General features: G+C 35.9%; 1 protein-coding gene across 1 annotated transcript in view; it reads right to left on the minus strand.

Annotated features, from left to right (window-relative positions):
* Positions 1-2,871: 2,871 nt before the first annotated feature.
* The window catches only part of LOC130051243 (uncharacterized), a 31,208-nt gene continuing 12,290 nt past the window's right edge, over positions 2,872-21,789 (minus strand). Inside the window, exons 2-4 of the mRNA XM_056152884.1 lie at positions 14,105-18,028; positions 8,262-8,460; positions 2,872-5,197 (exon numbers count right to left, since the gene is read on the minus strand). Coding sequence (XP_056008859.1) covers positions 4,005-5,197; positions 8,262-8,460; positions 14,105-17,986 — 5,274 coding nt within the window. The 5' untranslated portion in view covers positions 17,987-18,028 and the 3' untranslated portion in view covers positions 2,872-4,004. The remainder of the gene's footprint in view (positions 5,198-8,261; positions 8,461-14,104; positions 18,029-21,789) is intronic.

A 21,789-nucleotide genomic window follows, 5' to 3' on the forward strand; every position in this document is an offset into this window, starting at 1 on the left:
TTATATTTTACTCAGTCCCAATAGTTGCTATTTTTACCCATCCTTTCCCCCTGAAGTGATCATATGGAAGTTACCATTATTGCATCACTAAATTTTTGTCATCTCCGAACCAGTTTTGGCAAATATCCCTACTCAAAAAGCCAGGATGGATGATGTTTACGACTGATTCCCAGCAGACAGTTGAAAATGGGGGCAATTGCAACAGAATCAATGTAAACTAAGGCAATACATGTACATACACTGTATTATGTGCAAATATAATTGTATGTTAGAAGATTTACCATGAGAAGGGGGGGGGGGCATATTAACCCTTTGTCAGATTGTATGTTCTTTAAATTTTCTACTTATAGGCATTGCTGCATGATCATGCACCAACATGCCAAAATACGCAAGTTCCAAGTTACACAAAAATTATTTCCCTTTGTTGAACTCTTTCGCATTTTATGACGTATGGTGGGTACACAATGTATACATTATATCGTAGACTGGCATTGTACATAACAATTACGTACGATTAATGTAATAAAAGCATAACTTTTGTTTATAGCAATCACTGGTATGTATATTCTGGCCATATCAAGCATAATCTGTTTGAATAAGATCATCAAATTGGCTATTAAATCATTATATTCGTTTCCTCTTCTACATGAGTGACGCTTTTATCAAAGAAGATGGCAATTAACAACATTTGTTTGAGCCATTTTGTTATCCAATACTCATAAACTCACTAAAGTTGCCTTTCCCCCGAGATAGGATGGTCTCAGAAACTCTGGATATCATCTTTTAAAGCTGTATGGTCCGAATTACAGTATTTTTTTCCATCTCGTAAAAACACTATTAAATCATCGCACGTATGTAGTTATGAGACTGTACGAAATATCATACATTATTTCCCCTATTTTAACCCAAATAATTTGATTTTAAATCGATGTTTACAAATAACCGCGTCACTCTGACAATTCAAGCGAGTCATGTGACCAGTTCAAACTTTCAGATCATCGGTGGTCTTATCTGTGTAAAGCTGTGTATTTTGGGCATAATCATGTTATTTGATTCGCAGATCTTTAATATACAGTTTATTCCGTCTCCCCCACCATCACTCTACAAGGTTGTTTTAATTTATACTTATTTCACCTGTGCCATATTTGTTTGAAAATATAAATGTTTGAAAATTTGCATATTCCTATAGTAATTTAACGGAATAAACCAAATTTAAAGACCAAATAACTCTTACACTTTATCGCGAATCAAATAACATGATAATGCTGTATTTTGTTATAACAGTACCGTACCATAAGATTAATAGAAATAAAAATATCAAATACCTCTTAGCAAATCGTTGTTTTACGCTCTTTCAGCCTTAAAACTAGACAGTTGCGTATGAGTTAATACATCATGTTGGGATTCCCCTGACGCGCGTGGGTCTATTTATAGACGTCTATTATGGGATGATTTATATATGTAGCCACTATATTTACTTTCTAAATAATATTCGCACTGTTTTCTTTTACATGCAGATGTTTTCAAGCATGTAATTAAGGGAAAGTTAATAACTTTATAAAGTAATTAATCTGCTTTAAAGTAATAATGTATAAAAATAATACATGAACATCGGGTCATACAGCTTTAAGAAATAATACAATGATAGTAATAAGCAAATGTACCCACTGTCATCATATTTTACGTCAAAATTTACGGAAGAGTTCGACAAAGGGAAATAACTCTTGGGGAACTCGGAACTTCCGTATTACAAGGTTCTAGTAAAAGGCTTATGTACACATTCAACATTGCTTAATCAATTTATGGTGCAGCATTATGAGATAAAACTGTTATACCGCTTATAAAATAAATTCCTATTTTGATTTAAATCAAAATAAAGCATTTAGGTATCCACTTATAAGCTACATGAATAATTCTTAAATTTCCATTCTGTTGCACATTTTAGCAACACCCATCCATTTAATGACAAATGATGAAAATATTTAATTACTAGCCCACAAGATTTACAAGAGGCTCATGGGCCCCTGCCGTTGCTCAACTGTTGCGAGTTTTATATTTTTTATCAATATTTATTCCATGAAAAACTTTGATCCCATATGATCACGACATAATTGAAAATGAATTCACATAACAAGATATGCCTCAACACCTATATGACTTACATGACCTTGCTGTTCTAGGTCATGCACAGATCACACTATGAAATGAAAGATCTTGCCATAAGAAATCTATATGCAAAATGTGAAAGCCCTACCTAAAATGGTTCCAGATATATTTAATAGATTATATTTTCTTACAAGTAGGTCAAACTTAAGAAGTCAAAAGCCATGATATGAAATAAAAGGTCCTACCATATGAAGTACATATATATATACAATATATATAAGCGACATCTCCATGTGTGAAATATTCTCCTCGAGAGGGATGTTAAACAATATACAATCAATCAACTTTCTTAGCCCGGTGATTTTTGAGAAGATTTTTAAATTACCCCACCCTATTTTTGCATTTTCATGATTATGTCTCCTTTGAAGGAGGTATGGTCCTTCATGTGAACAAACTTGAATCCCCTTCACCCATGGATGATGTGTATAATCAAGTTAGATTGAAACTGGCCCACTGGTTCTGGAGATGAAAATGTAAAAAGTTTATAGACATAGACAGATGGACAACACATGATCAGAAATAGCCCACTTTAGCTTTCAGCTCAGGTGAGCTAAAAACTTTTAGCTCGTGTGAGCTAAAAAATGTATTCTTGCTTTTTACTTGAAAAATACCTCCTAAATGTCAACACAAAATCTTTCAAAATTTTACATTTCAGTGCTTAAAATCAGTTGAGTTTTAATTGTAAATCACAAATATAAATATTCCTTTGTCAAAACATTCTTTATTGAGAAATTATTGTCATTACCAGATGACAAGTAAAATGACTAGTAGTAGATCACAATTGTTACATTAGTACAGAAACCTACAGCATATGTACTGTATAAAAATACAAAAATAAAATTAAATAATTTAACAAAGTTTACACATTGCACATTCTAATCCTGAGTCCAACAACAAAAGTTTTTGTGTTTTCATGAAAGATTTAAGGCATTTAAATGGGGGTGTTCAATTTTGTCAAAAATGAAAAATGCAAAGGGACACCAAGACAATATGATGTTACTGTGCTTCAAGCACGTTTTTGCTTAGAAAGATATGCCTTGACCTTAAAATAATACGTAATATAAAATATTTTTAAAGAAGAAGCATCAGTTATATATTTGACCATTTGCACACTTACTAATTTTTCTAATATTCTAAATGGTCTATTTAAAGCAAGTATTTTTTCACATTTTTTGTAGTCATAATGGACATTTCTCGTTTATAAATTTTCCCATTTTTTCCTTTTTACTAACAGATTCAAGTGTGCTTAACAGATCCAACAAATTCAACAGCCATAGAACAAAACAAATCTGGCATATTGCTTCAATGCCAATAAACATCTTTAAAAACTGAATGAACAAACTGTCAACCAATCAAATGACAAATTGTAACACACACAAAATTTAGTAACATGAGCACAAGCTCAAGTTTATACTTAACAAGTTGCTGAATAAGAATTCACCTTAAAATAGCATTTTTGCTTGGCAAATTAAGGAAACAATCTTGCAATAATTTTAAAAATCATAAGAAAAATGCTTCTCAATCAGATTGCTGTAAAACATGAAAGAAGTCACAGGGATTTAAAGCTAGAATTATGAACTAGGTAAGACTCTGATACAAGATACATGTCAGTATTCGTCTGCATGTATTACATGGTTTTGTTTCCAATTGTGGAGTGTAAAATTTTTTTTTTTTAAAAAGTAGCATTACTGTACACTTAAAATGACCTGAATCAGAGACACCAGTACATATCCGTTTACTTTTGGGTTGTGCTATCAGTTAAAAGTTGCACCACTCTTTAAAATTTTGCACATCTCTTTAATTTTCTTTTCAGGTTGTACTGCCAGTTAAAAGAAACATCACTCTTTATAATTCTGCACATCTCTCTGAATTTCTAAACATATTGATTCATATTCCTGTTGTGCATCCATATCATCTCTGCTTGGACCAGTGGAGTTTGAAAGTTCATCCACTTTAGGTAAAACATCTTGTTCGGAGTTTGACAGCATAATCAAACTGAAGGCAACATCAAGTGTATCATTTCCTGCCTGAGAAGGTGATTTCCATGGAAGATTTGAACTAGTGTCAGATACATTTTCTCCGAGTTTCAACAAAGATGAGATATCCTTTTTCATGCTTGATTTTGGCTCATATGATATGGCTTCTTCAGCATTTGGTATAAAAGGTAGTAAGGAAGATTTTTCTTGGAAGTTCAATGTGTTTTTATAAGACGTACTGAGACAAAGATTCTGCTCTTTCAGTTGATCAACAATGCTGTTTTCTGGTGCTTTTGCCTCAGTTGGAAAATGGCACAATTCTTGGCAGCTCTCTACAATTTTGGGTGGATTTTCTTCTGGCGACCTGCTTAATGTGTCCAGTGTAATTGGATTGTTTGGAAGTTCCATCCCAGCTTCGTTGCTGAGCAATCCTAGATATGTAGAATATGTGAGGTCATCATCCAGATTTCTTTGCTCAGTGCATTCCAAGGCTGCAGAAACCCAGCCTGACACCAGCGGACTGATCTCACAATTCATATGGCTGTATGTTAGTGGTTCTGAGGAAATCCCCATGCATGGATCTGTAGTATGATGAGATATGCTCCATTCTTGGTTCTCTTCAGAAAATTCACTTGATATACTTGTCGAACTGCATCTGAGTTCTGATGACCTTGAACTGTTACTAAAGGCAAAATCATTGTCAGCATTTTCCAGAAAGTTCTCACAGTGGTTTGTGATACTGTATTCATTGATAATTTCTATCTCCTCATAACATGAAGAACTTGAATGAACCTCATCCTTCTGATAAGATTGGATTTCTGCAAGGTCTGGATCTTTGTAGATGAAATGTTTAATAATACCATGCTCATTGTCAACATAGTTTATTTTGTGAACTAGTTCCAACAGATCAGGGTTTTTATCAAAAAAGTTGCTTTCCATCTCCATGAACTTCAATTTTTTATTTGACCTTGCTTTTAGAAACTTGTCAGACATAGTAAGACACTTGTTGGAGGCCTTATTTTGATACATAGCAGGATTTAGGTTGCCGTATTCCACTGAAAAATACAACACATTATACCTAAAATAAAGCTTAGTCTAACACATTCAATGAAAGGGGATAAAATAAATTTCTGTGAATTCATGTCTTCTGCATAGAGCTACTAGTGAATTCATTTGATGAGTTCTTAGCAAGAGGCCCATGGGCCACATCACTCGCCTGAGTCAACTTGGCCCATATCTAAAGATTTTGCATATATATTTGCATGTAAAACTTTAGTCCCTATTGTAGCCCCAACCTACCCCCGAGGGCCATGATTTTTACAAACTTGATTCTGCACTATGTCAGGAAGCTTTCATGTAAATGTAAACTTCTTTGGCCCAATGAATCTTGGGAAGAATATCTTTAAATATTTTCTCTATATATTAGTATGTAAAACTTTGATCCCCTATTGTAGCCCCATCCTACCACTGGAGGCCATGATTTTAACAAACTTGAATCTGCACTACCCCTGGGGGCCATGCCTTTAACAAACTTGAATCTGCACTATGTCAGGAAGCTTTCATGTAAATGTAAACTTTTCTGGCCCAGTAAATCTTCAGATTTTTACAGATTTTCCCTATATATTTGTATGTAAAACTGATCCCCTATTGTGGCCCCATCCTACCCCCAGGGACCATACTTTGAACAAACTTGAACCTGCACTGAATGAGGTAGCTTTCATATAAATGTAAACTTTAGTCCAATGGTTCTTGAGAAGAAGATTTTTAAAGATTTTCCTTATGTATTTGTAAGTAAAACTTTGATCCCCTATCGTGGCCCCATCCTACTCCCGGGGGCCATGATTTTAACAAACATAAATCTGCACTACGTCAGAAAACTTTCATGTGAATTTAAGCTCTTCTGGCTCATTGGTTCTTGAGAAGATTTCTAAATGACCCCACCCTATTTTTGCATTTTTGTGATTATCTTCCCTTTATGGCCCTTTATTTGCACAAACTTAAATCCCTTCACCCAAGGATGATTTGTAGTGAGTTTGAAATTCATGGTTCTGGAGAATAAGATGAAAATGTTAAAAAGTTTACGGACAAACAAATGGTGACCCAAATATACCTCAGATGAGCTAAAAAAAAATGTTTTAAAAAAAGAATCCTAAGAATAAGAGAAAGGAGCCGAAAACAGAAGACCTTAATAGTATCAATGATACATCTAAGTATCAATGATAATAATAACAATGATTATTACAAAACGAATCAACAAATGAAGGATATCTTTTTATCACGATAGTCTGGAAAACTGAATTGAAAGAAATCTTTTAAAGTTCAAGGGCTGCAACTCTTCTGAAAATGTAGATCTGACTCAACTGAATCCAACTTAGCTGAATCTCTAACTCGACATTAGTATTACACTATATACCAGTATACATTGTTCAACTAAAAATCAGCTCAATATCTGCAGGTAAAGTGGAAAAAAATTCTGTACGTCAACTGAATTCGATGAAAACTCTCAAGTACTGTAACTGACTGCTAAAAGTCCTGTCACTCAGGTGCGAGTAGATCAATCGAATTCTGGGTGAAACTCTGATTATATATATCATCTTACTGAACTATAACTTATCAACATATGTGTATGGAAACAATGTACACTAAAATCAGCTTTATATTTGTATCCTGATCACCCCCTCCCAATAACCCCACAAATTACAACAAAGGACAGAGAAACAGAAGGAAGCAATGCTTTCAAAGGTCTAGACAAACAGAGAAACAGAAGGGAGCGATGCTTTTAAAGCTCTAGAAAAACAGAGAAACAGAAGGGAGCAATGCTTTTAAAGGTCTACACAAACAGAGAAACAGAAAGGAGCGATGCTTTAAAGGTCTAGAGAAACAGAAGGGAGCGATGCTTTTAAAGGTCTAGACAAACAGAGAAACAGAAGGGAGCAATGCTTTTAAAGGTCTAGACAAACAGAGAAACAGAAAGGAGCGATGCTTTAAAGGTCTAGAGAAACAGAAGGGAGTGATGCTTTTAAAGGTCTAGACAAACAGAGAAACAGAAGGGAGCGATGCTTTTAAAGGTCTAGACAAACAGAGAAACAGAAGGGAGCAATGCTTTTAAAGGTCGAGACAGAGAAACAGAAGGGAGCGGTGTTTTTAAAGGTCTAGACAGAGAAACAGAAGGGAGCGATGCTTTTAAAGGTCTAGACAGAGAAACAGAAGGGAGCGATGCTTTTAAAGGTCTAGAAAAACAGAGAAACAGAAGGGAGCAATGCTTTTAAAGGTCGAGACAGAGAAACAGAAGGGAGCGGTGTTTTTAAAGGTCTAGACAGAGAAACAGAAGGGAGCGATGCTTTAAAGGTCTAGACAAACAGAGAAACAGAAGGGAGAGATGCTTTTAAAGGTTTAGACAAACAGAGAAAAAGAAGGGAGCGATGCTTTTAAAGGTCTACACAGAGAAACAGAAGGGAGCGATGCTTTTAAAGGTCTAGACAAATAGAGAAACAGAAGGGAGCGATGCTTTTAAAGCTCTAGACAAACAGAGAAACAGAAGGGAGCAATGTTTTAAAGGTCTAGGCAGAGAAACAGAAGGGAGCAATGCTTTTAAAGGTCTAGACAAATAGAGAAACAGAAGGGAGCGATGCTTTTAAAGCTCTAGACAAACAGAGAAACAGAAGGGAGCAATGTTTTAAAGGTCTAGACAGAGAAACAGAAGGGAGCAATGCTTTTAAAGGTCGAGACAGAGAAACAGAAGGGAGCGATGTTTTAAAGGTCTAGGCAGAGAAACAGAAGGGAGCAATGCTTTTAAAGGTTTAGACAAACAGAGAAACAGAAGAGAGCGATGTTTTTAAAGGTTTAGACAAACAGAGAAACAGAAGGAAGCAATGCTTTTAAAAGTCTAGACAGAGAAACAGAAGGGAGCAATGCTTTTAAAAGTCTAGACAAACAGAGAAACAGAAGGGAGCAACGCTTTTAAAGGTTTAGACAAACAGAGAAACAGAAGGGAGCAATGCTTTTAAAGGTCTAGACAAACAGAGAACAGAAGGGAGCAATGTTTTTAAAGGCCTATGCCCTGGCACACCCTGTCATCAATTAATCTTCAGCAAATTGCACATTTTTTAAAACACTTACATGATGGCATCCTTCTGGCAGATAACCTTTCCTTGGACAACTTTTTCATTTCTCTTATAAGATTTTTGATGAGATCTTTGTGTGATTGAGATTCAAAGTGTTTCCTTACGAGATGGGGATAGTTATATTCCTTCAGGCAAGTAGTACATTTGTGGACTTCCGTGGCATGACAGCTGTAGAAATGTCTTTGTTTGGCAACCTGTGGTCAAAATAGGCTTTTGAGAATAGTAAAAACAAGAGGTTCTGTGAGCAATACTCACCAAGAATACCCCCCCCCCCCCCACCTCCCAAAGGGTGTTCTTAATAGGTATAAATTACCCCTTTCCTGAGTGTAAAAAAGAAAGGGCATGACAAAAACCTTAGGTAGTCTCTTCTCTAGGAGTGCACTTGACCTTTGACCCCAAAATCAATAGGGAACATCTTAATCCCATATGTATGATATGGTGACTGTAGGTGGAAAGGATAACGCTTTAGAGCCCGGAAACCATATTGCTACTTCGATGTCCAGTGCACTTAACCTTTGACCCTTTAACCCCAAATTCAAAAGGGAATATCTTCGTCCCATGGGTAGTCCATATGTATGATATGGTGACTGTAGGTGGAAAGGATAACGCTTTAGAGCCCAGAAACCATTGCGTCTACAGACGGACGGACAAAGACAACTCGATTCCAGTACACACACAACCCCCCCCCCCCCCCCCCCCAACTTTGTTGCGGGGGGGGGGGTATAAAAAAGATACATTGCTGGATCCAGTCAATGTTTTATGAAGCCCCTATTCATATTTATACTCCTCACAATATCAACGACTGAGAAGGAGAAGTGTATATTGTGTTACACCATACTGTAGATTCCTTACTTTACACGTCAAATATTGATTGATTGATTATTGTTTAACATCCCTCTCGAGAATATTTCACTCATATGGAGACATTCAAATACTGAATATCACAAATGGACTCATAGATGTCAAATTGTAGTAGCACAATTTCACGAGTAAATTGTTTATCAGGAGCTTTAAAATGTACATGTATTTCAACAATAGAAAAACAAGAGACCCACAGGCTTTATCGGTCACCTGAGCACTAGTAAAAAAGTATCACTAATCTCAAGTGTTATGAAATCTAGAAAAAATTTCCTGTTCTGAATATCTAAGCTAAACTCTAAATGTTCAGCAACAGTATAAAACAAGATGTGTTCTTAAAACTTCACTGCCCTCAAAAGTGCACACACTGATGAAAGGCTTTAAATAATTATAGGTGTATTAACATTATATAAAACATCAAAAGATAACATGTATATGACGCATCCTAAAGTCTGAATAACCCTGGGTTGTGAAATTCATCATTTTTTTGTACATCCTTTTCTGCTATTCCTAAGTATGCATTTAAATTTTATACAGTATCAACAAACTTACACATAAATACTACATACTAAGTTTGGCACCACCCTGGGGTCCGATTATTTAGAACCCCTACTCCGAGGATCATCAAATTTACAATTTTGGTAAAAGACTACATGTACCTGCTCTATTCATTTAGTTTCAATTTAGTATTAATAACACTAAAGAAGATGTTATTTAATAAGTGTTTTACACATTAACACTATATACCAAGTTTGGTCCCGCCCTGGCGTCAGGGATCATGAAATTTACAATTTGGTAGAGGCCTTCCTGCTCAACATCACTTAGGCATTTAGTTTTTTTTACACGTGTGTGGTTTTAAAGAAGAAGATTTTTGAAAATTAGTCTATATTGGGCAGTTTTTTTCTGCCCTGCCCCTAATGCCCCAGGGGGACAGGGATCCTGAAATTTACAATTTATGTCCCCCTTGTTCCAAATATGTTTCATAACAAATTTGAAAGGAATGGAAATGATAGTTACCAAGAAGAATTTAAAAATGTTAATTGTTCACACATTTAATAACTGACCATTCTGGTCCCACCCTAATACCAAAACCCCTACCCCTGGGATTATCAAATTTACAATTTTGATAAAGGACTACCTGTTCTTTCTAAATATCCATTTAGTTTCAATTTAGTATCAACAGTACTAAAGGAGATGTTATTTAAGTGTTACATATAAACACTATATACCAAGTTTGGCCCTGCCCTGGGGTCAGAACCCCTACCCTGGGGATCATGAAATTTACAATTGCAGGCCTTCCTGCTCTATATCACTATGCATTTACTTTTTCTTAAATGTGCGGTTCTGAGAGAAGAAATTTTTTGAAAATTAGTCAATTTTGGACAGTTTTTGCCCCGCCCCTAGGGCCCCAGGGGTGCTGGAGTCCTGAAATTTACAATTTATGTCCCCCTTGTCCCAATGATGCTTCATACAAAATTTGAAAAGAATTGGAATGGTAGTTATTAAGAAGTTAAAAAATGGTCAATTGTAAACACACGACAGACGACAACCAATTGCAAACTGAGTTTACTCAGGTGACCTAAAAATTTAAAGAAACTTGACCATGATTTTTACAAACTTCAATCTGAACTATGTCAGGAAGCTTTCATGTAAATGTAAACTTTTCTGGCTCAGTGGGTTTTCAGAAGAATACTTTTAATGATTTTTCCCTATATATTTGTATGTAAAATTTTGATCCCCTACTGTGGCCCCATCTTACCCCCGGGGATCATGATTTTAACAAACTTCAATCTGCACTGTCAGGAAGCTTTCATGCACATGTAAACTTTGGTGCAATGGTTCTTAAGGAGAACATTTTTAAAGATTTTTTCTATTTATTAGTTAGGTAAAACTTTGATGCCCTATTGTGGCTCCATTCTAGCCCCAGGGGTCACGAGTTTAACAAACTTGAACCTGCACTATATCAGGAAGCTTTCATGTAAATCTCAGCTTTTCTGTCTCAGTGGTTCTTGAGAAGAAGATTTTTAAAGTTTTGGATAATATTAGGGCTGAAATGATATGCCCCCTTCATGATACGATACAAATATATTGCAATGCTTATGCAGTGATTCAATATGACACAATGTACAGAAGAAACCAATAATAACATTGAAGAAAAATTAATTACCAACATTCACAATCATAATTTTAAAAGCAAAATGTTTCCAAACTGCCAAACGACAAGATGCCTGTTGGCTCTGTACTCGGTAGTTAAACCGATAAAGTTCATTATCATTTTCGTCAGACTCAAGGCAAACAACAATCTGAATGTTATTGGACTCTATTTTGTCCCTCATGCAGGTATCTTAGATAATATTAAAGTACAGGTCAAGCCTGATGCATTTTACTGAAACCATTTGTAATAAACATATCGAATCCAAGATCTAGGCAATGAATCGAACATTGAATCAATCGTTTATATTAAACAGTATCGATATTTCGGTCAATCGTTTCAGCCCTAGATAATATCTATGTAGTTTTGGGCAATCAGGCCTTCCTTTAGTCTGTTGGAATACCCATGGGAACATATTGTGCACCTTTATTAGCTGACTTGTTTTTGTATTTTTATGAGACAAAATCTATTTTAAAAATTCTACGTTAGAAGAAACCTCTTGTCTTCCAGTCAACAATTAGATATATAGACAATGTTTTAAACTTGCAATAAATGACACCACAGACTTCCACATCTGTTTCATATTTTGATGTTCTATTAAACATAAACTAACAACTAAAATTTACGACAAACAAAATGACTTCATCATCAGTTTTTTATTTTACGTAGCAATATTCCATTATCATCAGATTCTGCATATGGTGTACGTTTCTTTCTCCTAACTGATCTGATATGCGAGAACATGTTCTATGCATGATCAATAGTGATGTACCGATTATCGCCGACTTTCGATTGTCGGTCGTTATAACTGAAACGATGTGAATAATTGATTGCCATTTTCAAAATCGCTGACATAGGTATTTTTTTTAATAATACGAATATTCCTGCCGCGACTTAACTAAAATGAAAAATGGCTGACGAAGCTTAATCTTCAGATAAGACTGTATATTGTTTTAATATCCCTCTTGAGAATCTTTCACTCATATGGAGACACCACCATTGCCAGTGAAGGGCTGCAAATTTTAGGCCTATACTCGGCGCTTACAGTTTTTGAGCAGGAATGGATCTTTATCGAGCCACACCTGCTGTGACATGGCCCGGGGCCTCGGATTTTGCCTCTTACAACAAGCAAAGGGTGTTAGGGCTCTATTCTATCCCGGATCCCATAAGAACAAGAGTCGAGAGATCTATCCCTATCCCTGGAAAACCAAACCAAAAGTATGGGATTACCCACTACAAATTTCTAATGATTTTAGACGTCTCCATTTGAGAGAGAAATTCTCGAGAGAGACGTTAAACAAGATACAATCAATCAATCTTATGATTTTATTCTTATTAACTCAACAGTTAGGGTAAAAAATTAAGTAAATTTAATATATTTATGCCATAAATTGGAAATGAATAAAATTCGATTATTTTTAAATTAATCAATCGAAAAGGTGCATCCGATTAATCCGATCATCGATTAATATTTTTCTCCTGATTGCCCATCACTAATGATCAATTTCTAAATGTTACATAGGTCAAGATATAAAAAGTGCTATTTCCGTGTTTTAAAATAAAATTTCTCTACCAATAATAAAATCTGATAGATATTACACTAGCTTTTTACCCCATGAGTTTGCCTCGTGTAGTTTTTATACCACTAGTATTCTCTTTTGTACAAAGATCCAGAAAATGTAAAATATCACAAATAAGCCCATCCCATCAAAATACGACATGGGCAATTTTTTAAAGATTAATTTCTACTGAACATACAAATATGCAACATGACTTTGTTGGCTACAGGTTAAAATGTTGGAAACCTAATTACCTTAAATCAAACCTCTTCAAAAAATTTTAAGATATACTCGTTTCAGTTTAAAAATGACGAAGTCCATAAGTAGAAAAAAGCCTGTAACTTTAAATCTTTTCCAATCAATATGCAAATTACAGGTGCATATCTTCATGTGGTGAGTAATGAATGTACACATTTTCGAAAAAATATATGCACAAGTTTCTTAAAACATGCACAGACAAAACAAGAGGTACTGTGAGCAATGCTCACTAAGAATACCCCCCGCTTACCCCAATCTCCCAAAGGGTGTTGGTAATAGGTAAAACTTCAGTATTATGATCCAAAAGGTATCTAGGAACACAGCATCTCCATGCGATGAAAAAAGCCATTAAAGAATTTAAATGGAAACCATATTACTACTTTGATGTCCAGTGCGCGTGACCTTTGACCCCAAAATCGATAGGGAACATCTTCATCCCATGGGTAGTCCATATGTATGATATGGTGACTGTAGGTGGAAAGGATAACGCTTTAGAGCCCGGAAACCATATTGCTACTTCAATGTCCAGTGCAATTGACCTTTGACCTTTTGACCCCAAAATTGATAGGGAACATTTTCATCCCATGGGTAGTCCATATGTATGATATGGTGACTATAGGTGGAAAGGATAATGCTTTAGAGCCCGGAAACCATATTGCTACTTCGATGTCCAGTGCGCTTGACCTTTGACCTTTTGACCCTAAAATCGATAGGGAACATCTTCATCCCATGGGTAGTCCATATGTATGATATGGTGACGATCGGTAGAAAAGATAATGCTTTAGAGCCCGGAAACCATTGCGTCTACAGACGGACGGACGGACAGACAGACGGACAACCCGATTCCAGTATACCCCCCCACAACTTGTTGCGGGGGGTATAATCATGTTTACAGACAGACAGACATGGTGATTCCAATATATACCCCAAACTTCATTTGTGGGGGTATAATAAAAGATATTTTAGAAGTCCCTTACTAGAACCAGGGATCACATTAGCCTGTGTACTTACCTTCAAGTCAAACATTTTCCCACACTGTGAACACTTGTGATCATCTTTGATATGCCTCTCAACTTGTGCTGCTTTATTGAAACTTTTTTCACAATGTGAACATGGAAAGGCTTTCTGGGGATTCTTTTTGATAGTAGGCCCTCTAATACCCTTGCTATGCTGATGAGCTTTGAACTGTTTAAGACTTGTGTTTCTAAGTCCCTGGTGAATCCTAATGATAGGCTTACATGCAACAGACAATTGATTCTGTTGTTTACTGTCTGTTAATACATCTTCCTCATGTTTTGGAACGTTCACATCAACATTTGAGGTATGCTTTTTCTCTACAGGTTTCTTTTGAATACTTTTTGTGGATGTTTGTTTCTGTTTTCCAGTACTTTGTTTCTTCTCGACTGATTTGGCACCCTTCGTTTTCTGCTGTGAGGTACCTTTCCCAGTGTTTTGGCTTTTCTTTACTTTCACAGGGAAGAGCTTTTTCCTCACCTGGGTAGTTTTCTGAATGATATCTACCGTAGTCCTTGTTGTGGTCAGTGTTTTTGAACACTTGGTTTGAGAGAATGCAATCTGTTGAAAACAGTTACGGACCATTACTTTGGGAGATTGGCTTGATCTTGATTTTTTACAGTTTGACAATTGAAGATTTGTGTTTCGATTGTCACTTGTCGGCTTTCTTTTAACAACCCCATTTCTCATTTTAACATTGTATCCAGTTTTGGGGGCATTTTGATCATGGTCAATGTTATTCAATAAATGATCCTCTCCACCCTGTATTTCATCAGTATTGGTAGAATCTTCACATATGGCTGGAGTCAAAATCCCATCCATACATTTGTAATTTCTGCCTTCATACTTCAGGAACAGGTTATCTTTAGGCTTTTGTTCATCATTATGCTTTCTACATTTTGCTGTGTGGCCCTCGTGTACACTTTGTGGATTGCTACTGCCTTTATGTGTGTTTCTTTGAGATGCCCTTGTGCATCTTTTATCAGCTTTTTTCAAATGACAGGATTTTGAGCTGAGATTGGCATCTGGACTTGAAGTCTTTGTATCGGCTGTCCTTTTTGTTCTTCTTGGCATTATTCTGATACTTTCTGTGTCATTAGGAAGTACATTCTTGTTACGGATTCCTTTATCAAACATAGATTTGTCACTTTCACATGAATCTCCATCAAAAGAGGTACCTTTTAACCTTTCTGCGTAATTACATGACTCGCTTTCCATGTAGAAATCTTCTAGAAAATTTGGCAAAGCAAAGTCTGCTACTCTTAATGATGTAGAGACTCTTCTCAATCTCCTAACCCGACTTGTAGATAAATTTTCATCTTTTAGAAAAGCAGCCGACTCCTTTAGCAGCTGAATGGTTGAAACAGGTAGCTTCATGGTCCGTGTAGAATTAGAGGAGTCTTCACTGTATGGCATTTCATTCTCATCATCATTTTTCAAGGCCCCACATTTGTGTCGATGAGTTTTGCTGTCCGTTTTCGCATTGACTGACGAGGTTTCAACTTCTTTAGACTGCTCATTGCTTGATGTAGAAATATCATTGGCATTAACTGATGAGGTTTCAATATCTCTAAACTGCTCATTGCTTGATGAAGAAATATCATTGGCATTAACTGATGAGGTTTCAACATCTCTAGACTGCTCATTGCTCGATGAAGAGATATCATTGGCATTAACTGATGAGGTTTCAACATCTCTAAACTGCTCATTGCTCGATGAAGAAATATCATTGGCTTTGACTGATGAGTTTTCAACATCTTTAGATTGCTCATTGCTTGATGAAGAGATATCAGTATGGCTGTTGAACTTGCAGATACCATTATTGCTGGATAAATCATCAAAATGTCCTGTTGATTTAGTTGTAGCATTGTCAAAGATTGCTGTGGATTCTTGTAGAGCTTTCTCATCTGAAGCTGTAGAGATTTCATTTTGTTGGAAACATCGAAAGTCTTCTTGTGCACCTGTCTGCATGACATCACTACCTTGGTACTGTGGGAGCTTGTTTTCTGTGTCAGCATCCACTGTTTCTTGTGAGAGAGCATCCAATAAGTTGTCATGAAATTCAAAAGAATCAGCATTTATTTGTAGAAACAAGTCAGTAAATGGCAAGTCTGATAAATCATTTGGACTCTCGTGTGTACTTTCTTTGTTGGTATCCATATTCTCAACATTAAAGATATAGTCAGCAGTTTGGACTTCAGTTTGCATTTGATCTATTTCACTTGCCATTCCAGCTTTCTGATGGGAGGTGTCACAAAATAAATGAGCACTTTCAACATTCATTGAACTCAACTCCAGTGATTTTTTATACTTTGTTAATCTTGGATCTTCAGGATTGTAAAAGTCTACACATTCATATCTCACTTTAGGAATATCATCTAGTGGAATAATGATCCATGGCATGTATGAAGAAGAAGTGTCAACATTCAACTGGAATTCATCCCTTCCCATTTTGGCCATTCTCTTGTCTAGAACAGAAGTTCTCTCCTCTTCATTTTCACTGCCATCACTTTCATCTTCAAAAATGTGACACCCTAGAGGTAAAGCGATTGGATGATACCCACCCTTCTCCATAAAACTGAATGACACATCCAACTTGAGACCTTCTGTATTCTCCTCCTTAAATGAATGACAAGTTGTCTCTAGTTCATCATATGAGTCTTCGATTATTTTCTCAGGAGTGATTTCAACTGTTTCTCTTGTTTGAGATGTTGCAATACATCTGGGTAATTCTGGTTCATCACTATGTGGTGAGACATTATTGGATACTACTGTCCTTTCTGAACATCTATTTGATTTTTCAGCCAGCCATGCTTGCACTTGACTTTTCTTTGTACTGTCAGCTTTAGAAGTATTCACTGTTAATGGAAACATATTCTGAAAGGCATTTCTGTCCCTATAATTTAGAAATGGTGCTGTATCATTTTCTTTGGCAAGCTTTGAGGATGAGGCGATGAAATGATGCTGAGATTCAGGTGAACTGAAACTTGATGAGGTACAAGATTCCACCTCTCCTTCCCTACTCCGAATGAAAGATTTAGCACATCCATCTTCAATACCACAGCTGGAGTTTTGGCTCTCATAAAGATTTTTGGTTTTTGCTGCAAGGTTTGCAATATATCGGCTAGTCATTTCATTGTGCTTGAGCTGAGATATGTATGGTGAAGGAGCAATGGGAAAATTCCTCATAGATAATCCTAGAGATGCAGTGCCTATAGGTTTACTGATACTACTCCTGGACTGTCGTCGAGTATATGTGGTATTTCTGCAGGTATTGACGTGGGTGCATCGAAATAGTTTTTTTGGTTGAGATTGCTGCAGAGGAAGGTTATGCAAATGGCGAAGCTTGCGTTGTTGGAAGTGAAAAGAATATCTATTAGGTGGAGCAGATGGATGATTTCGAAATGAACCATTCCCATGTTCTGCACTACTTAGACATGCACTGGTAGTACTATTCCCGACTAACTTTCTGTGTAACATGAACGTCTGCTTGTGCAGGGAACGTCGAGGTAGCAATGTTGCAGTGTGACTATTCATACCAACATAAATTTTTTGTGATTTGTAAAAAAAATTTCTTGTGCCTAGAATTTCTTCATCTGTATAAGGAAATTTAGGTTCAGAGAAACTTCTTGACTCGTCCATTTGAAGTTCTTCACTACCATTTCTCATTTCAACAGGGTGGTCCATACTTTCATACATTTCAAAGAATCCCATTGGAGAGTATCCACGAGATTGATCCATTTTGATTGCAGGTTCAGAGAAACTTCTTGACTGGTCCATTTGAAGTTCTTCACTACCATTTCTCATTTTAACAGGGTGGTCCATACTTTCATACATTTCAAAGAATCCCATTGGAGAGTATCCACCAGATTGATCCATTTTGATTGCAGATAGATTTGTTTCTACAGATCAAATCCAAATCTGGAACAACAGAAAAGCCTTTCATACTAGAGCTGTCATAAGATAATGGAGTATACATGTACTTGAAATATTGTAAAGCTGAAGACCAGAAAGACAATAGTTTCAACATTAGTAATGTTTCACCTCAATACAAGTCACAGAATGCAATCATTTCCTTTGACCTTGATGTTTATTAATTATCATAGCAGAATAAGCAGTGTATAAATTTTCAGGGAAATCCATGTGCTTAGAGTCTCTTAGAAAATGTCTGGACAAAATCTAGAAAGACAGATGGACAGACAGACATGATGATTTCATTAAACTTCTCTTAAACTTATGCAGTAGTTATCTCATTACAAAACTAAAACAAAATGATAAGTCCATAAAGTTGAAAACAAGAGGCCCACAGGCCTTATCAGTCACCTGAATACTAGTGAAAAATTATCACTACTTCCATGGGCTATGAAATCTAGAAAATATTTCCTGTTCTGAATTCTAATGTTCAGCAACAGTATAAACAAGATGTATTCTTAAAACTTCACAGCCCTCAAAAGTCCATACACTGATGAAAGGCTTTAAATAATAGGTGTATTAACATTAAAACATCAAAAGATATGACTAATCCTAAAGTCATAACCCTGGGTTAAGAATTTCAACATTTTTTGGACATCCTTTTCTGCTATTCCTAAGTATGCATTTAGATTTTATACAGTATCAGCAAACTTACACATACATATTATATATACTAAGTTTAATCCCACCCTGGGGGTCAGAACCCTTACTCTGGAAAATATCAAATTTACAATTTTGGTAAAAGACTACCTGCTCTATCCATTAAGCACTATATACCCTGTATGGCCCCGCTCTGGGGTCAGAACCCCTACCCCGGGGATCATGAAATTTACAGTTTTGGTAGAGGCTTTCCTGCTCTACATCACTATGCATTTAGTTTTTCTTACATGTCTGCAGTTCTTGAGAGGAAGATTTTTAAAAATTTATCACAATTTTGGGCAGTTTTTGCCCCTCCCCAAAGGCCCCAGGAATGCAGGAATCCTGAAATTTACAATTTATGTTTCCCTTATTCCAAATATGTTTCATACTAAGTTTGAAAAGAATTGGAATGATAGTTATCAAGAAGAAGTTAAAAATGTCTATTGTTCACACATTTAATAACTATAGTCTAGTCAATCTAGCAAATCACCTCAAAGTAATTGCAACAGAAACAAACTCAACGGAATTTAATAAACAAAAGCGTGATTAACAACATACAAAAAATCGGACAAAATCGGACAATGGGAAATATTTAAAATTTAGACTTAAATGTTTTAGTAAACCATCGATATTTTGTGGTGTTTACGGCACACCGTACACGTAAAGGGGAGTAACTTAACTGTGACAGTCATCGGAATAAAGTTATACACGACGATCTAAAGTGCATGTAATAAAAAACGCGATTAAACAGCTTAACAGTTGTATTAAAAAGGTGATTTTAAGACCTTCTATATACATACAATATTGCTCAGCATCTCATATTCTTTGCCGACTTCCATTCCAAGGGAACTTTCGCGAATAAAGCTTCAAAATATTTTGTTTGACCCTCTACTGAATAAATTTAAATTATAAAACACAATATTTACTTTAGAAGTTATGAATAATCAATTATAAATGAAATCTTAAAGAATTAGTGTCAATTTACAAGGGGGAATTACGGTTGTTAAAAAAGAAAGTATGGAAAGCCATTCAGGTTAAAAGTTTCAGTTATTTTGTATCTTCATCATTTGAGCAAGCGTTTTGTATTAAAAACTTTTATAAAACTAAGTAAGTAAAGTATTTTTGCTTTTCTTTTTCAAATTCAGTTTTGGGGAGTCATTCATGGGTAATAATAATGATAATAAAACATTGATAATACAAATAATAAAAATCAATGTAAGTAAACACTTGCGCAAAGTATCATGATTTGATGTAAAATCGAGTAGTTACTCTTTCTAATTAGTCTTGGGCTCACGACCTGCGGAACCATATCTCCTAGCAGCATGCGAACAGCGCGCTAGACTGCCCGGCCATCTATTCAAGACAAAACTTGTTTTCGATGACGATGGAATTTTCGCCACGCTGGCACACGATCATTGAGAATGGAAATGGGATACAGTTATTTATCGTAAATTTTAGAGGATCATACAAAATGCACATTGTGTTTGAAATGTCTATATATAAAGCACAGAAATAGCAACGAACTCTGAAATAAACATAACTGCCCTAAGGGACGAAATCAATGTCGGATGAAAATTTAAATTCAATTAGTTAGGGGGAGGGGAATAAAAGCTCCCACAAGTTTCTGTCATCCGACATCGATTACACTTTAGTGGAAAAAGGAAAAAGACAAGCGACTGTTGAATACCACATAATATTTAAAACATATTAATGAACATTAAATAGATTTAATGTACACTTTCATTTGTGAATAAACAGTAGAAAAGGTATACAGAGTGTTATTTATAATCGTACGTTTCTTTTCTTGTTATTCGATTAGTTTCAACATTTGTCATATTAAGTTTTAAAGGGGGGGGGGGGGGGGGGGGGGGGGGGGTTCTTGGTGAAAACTATGTGAACTTAGTTTTTTGTGAGATATTGAATTTTTGATCTTGCCCCTAATATAAGTGAAGAATATCGTTAAAACCAGACGTCTTTTTAGGAAACGAAGTTTGTCAATCCTTTCCCTTTCTACATGCATTCACAGGATGCGACACAACGTCAAGAATGTTCGGCATCGGAACTGAGGTCCTATATAGTTAAAATGTAGACAAATCGCAGGCTACTGACAAACAAGTTGATGGTGAAGGGGTTTCAACTGTTTCGTTTAATTTAAGTCAGCATTTCGCGAATTATATGGTCGTTATAACAATCTACTTTGCCAATACAACCTATCATTGGGTCAAATCTGGCTGACTTGTTTCATATAGATTGTTAGGCCGTTTTTGGCACAATGATATTGAATAAGGGTAACTCCGTTTGCCTTATTAAGATATAGAGCTCAAAGCGGGTGTAACCAGTCAACAGGGGATGCTTACTCCTTATAGCCCATAGGCATCTGATCCCACTTCTGGTATATCCAGGGGTCCGTGTTTGCCCACCTCTCCATTTTGTATTGCTTATAGGAGTTACGAGATGGATCACTGTTCGTTATCTTCACCTTCCTATATGAGGATTTCATAGAGAAAAAGATATATTCTGGTGTCGATGTCATATCGACTTTGTACGATGGAATACCATAGAGACACTTATAGGAGATTTGCTATGTGAAGAATTGTCTAACACAGTATCATTTTTATAAGTTCAGTCATTGCCACTAACTACTAACTAGAGCTGCAGAAAAGGAGCACTGCAAGAATTTTTTAAGTCATAGAGTGGACTAAAGAAATGATTAATTTGGATCCTTCTAATTGGGGCTTATCACTGCTTTCAGCAATTCTTGTATCCGTTAAAACTAAATTACAAGTCGCACCAGATAAACTTTTGAACGTTTTTCGCTGTAAATGCAAGGCAAATTGTGACACTAGCCGTTGTACTTGTAAAAACATGGACTGAACTGTACTGCAATTACTCAAATGATCACTTATATAATTATCAGGCACGTAGCAATAATGGCTCTACACCTTTTATCATTACATGCAAAGTTAATAAATTTTTACGTACAGAGGTCGATTTTTAGACAGATTGGTTGCCCTCCTTTTCTTTTTTCTTTTTTTAAATAGCATTGTCGTGAACTGTACACAGTGGAAGTG

Source organism: Ostrea edulis, chromosome 1 (genome assembly GCF_947568905.1).
Source record: "Ostrea edulis chromosome 1, xbOstEdul1.1, whole genome shotgun sequence".
Taxonomy (NCBI): domain Eukaryota; kingdom Metazoa; phylum Mollusca; class Bivalvia; order Ostreida; family Ostreidae; genus Ostrea; species Ostrea edulis.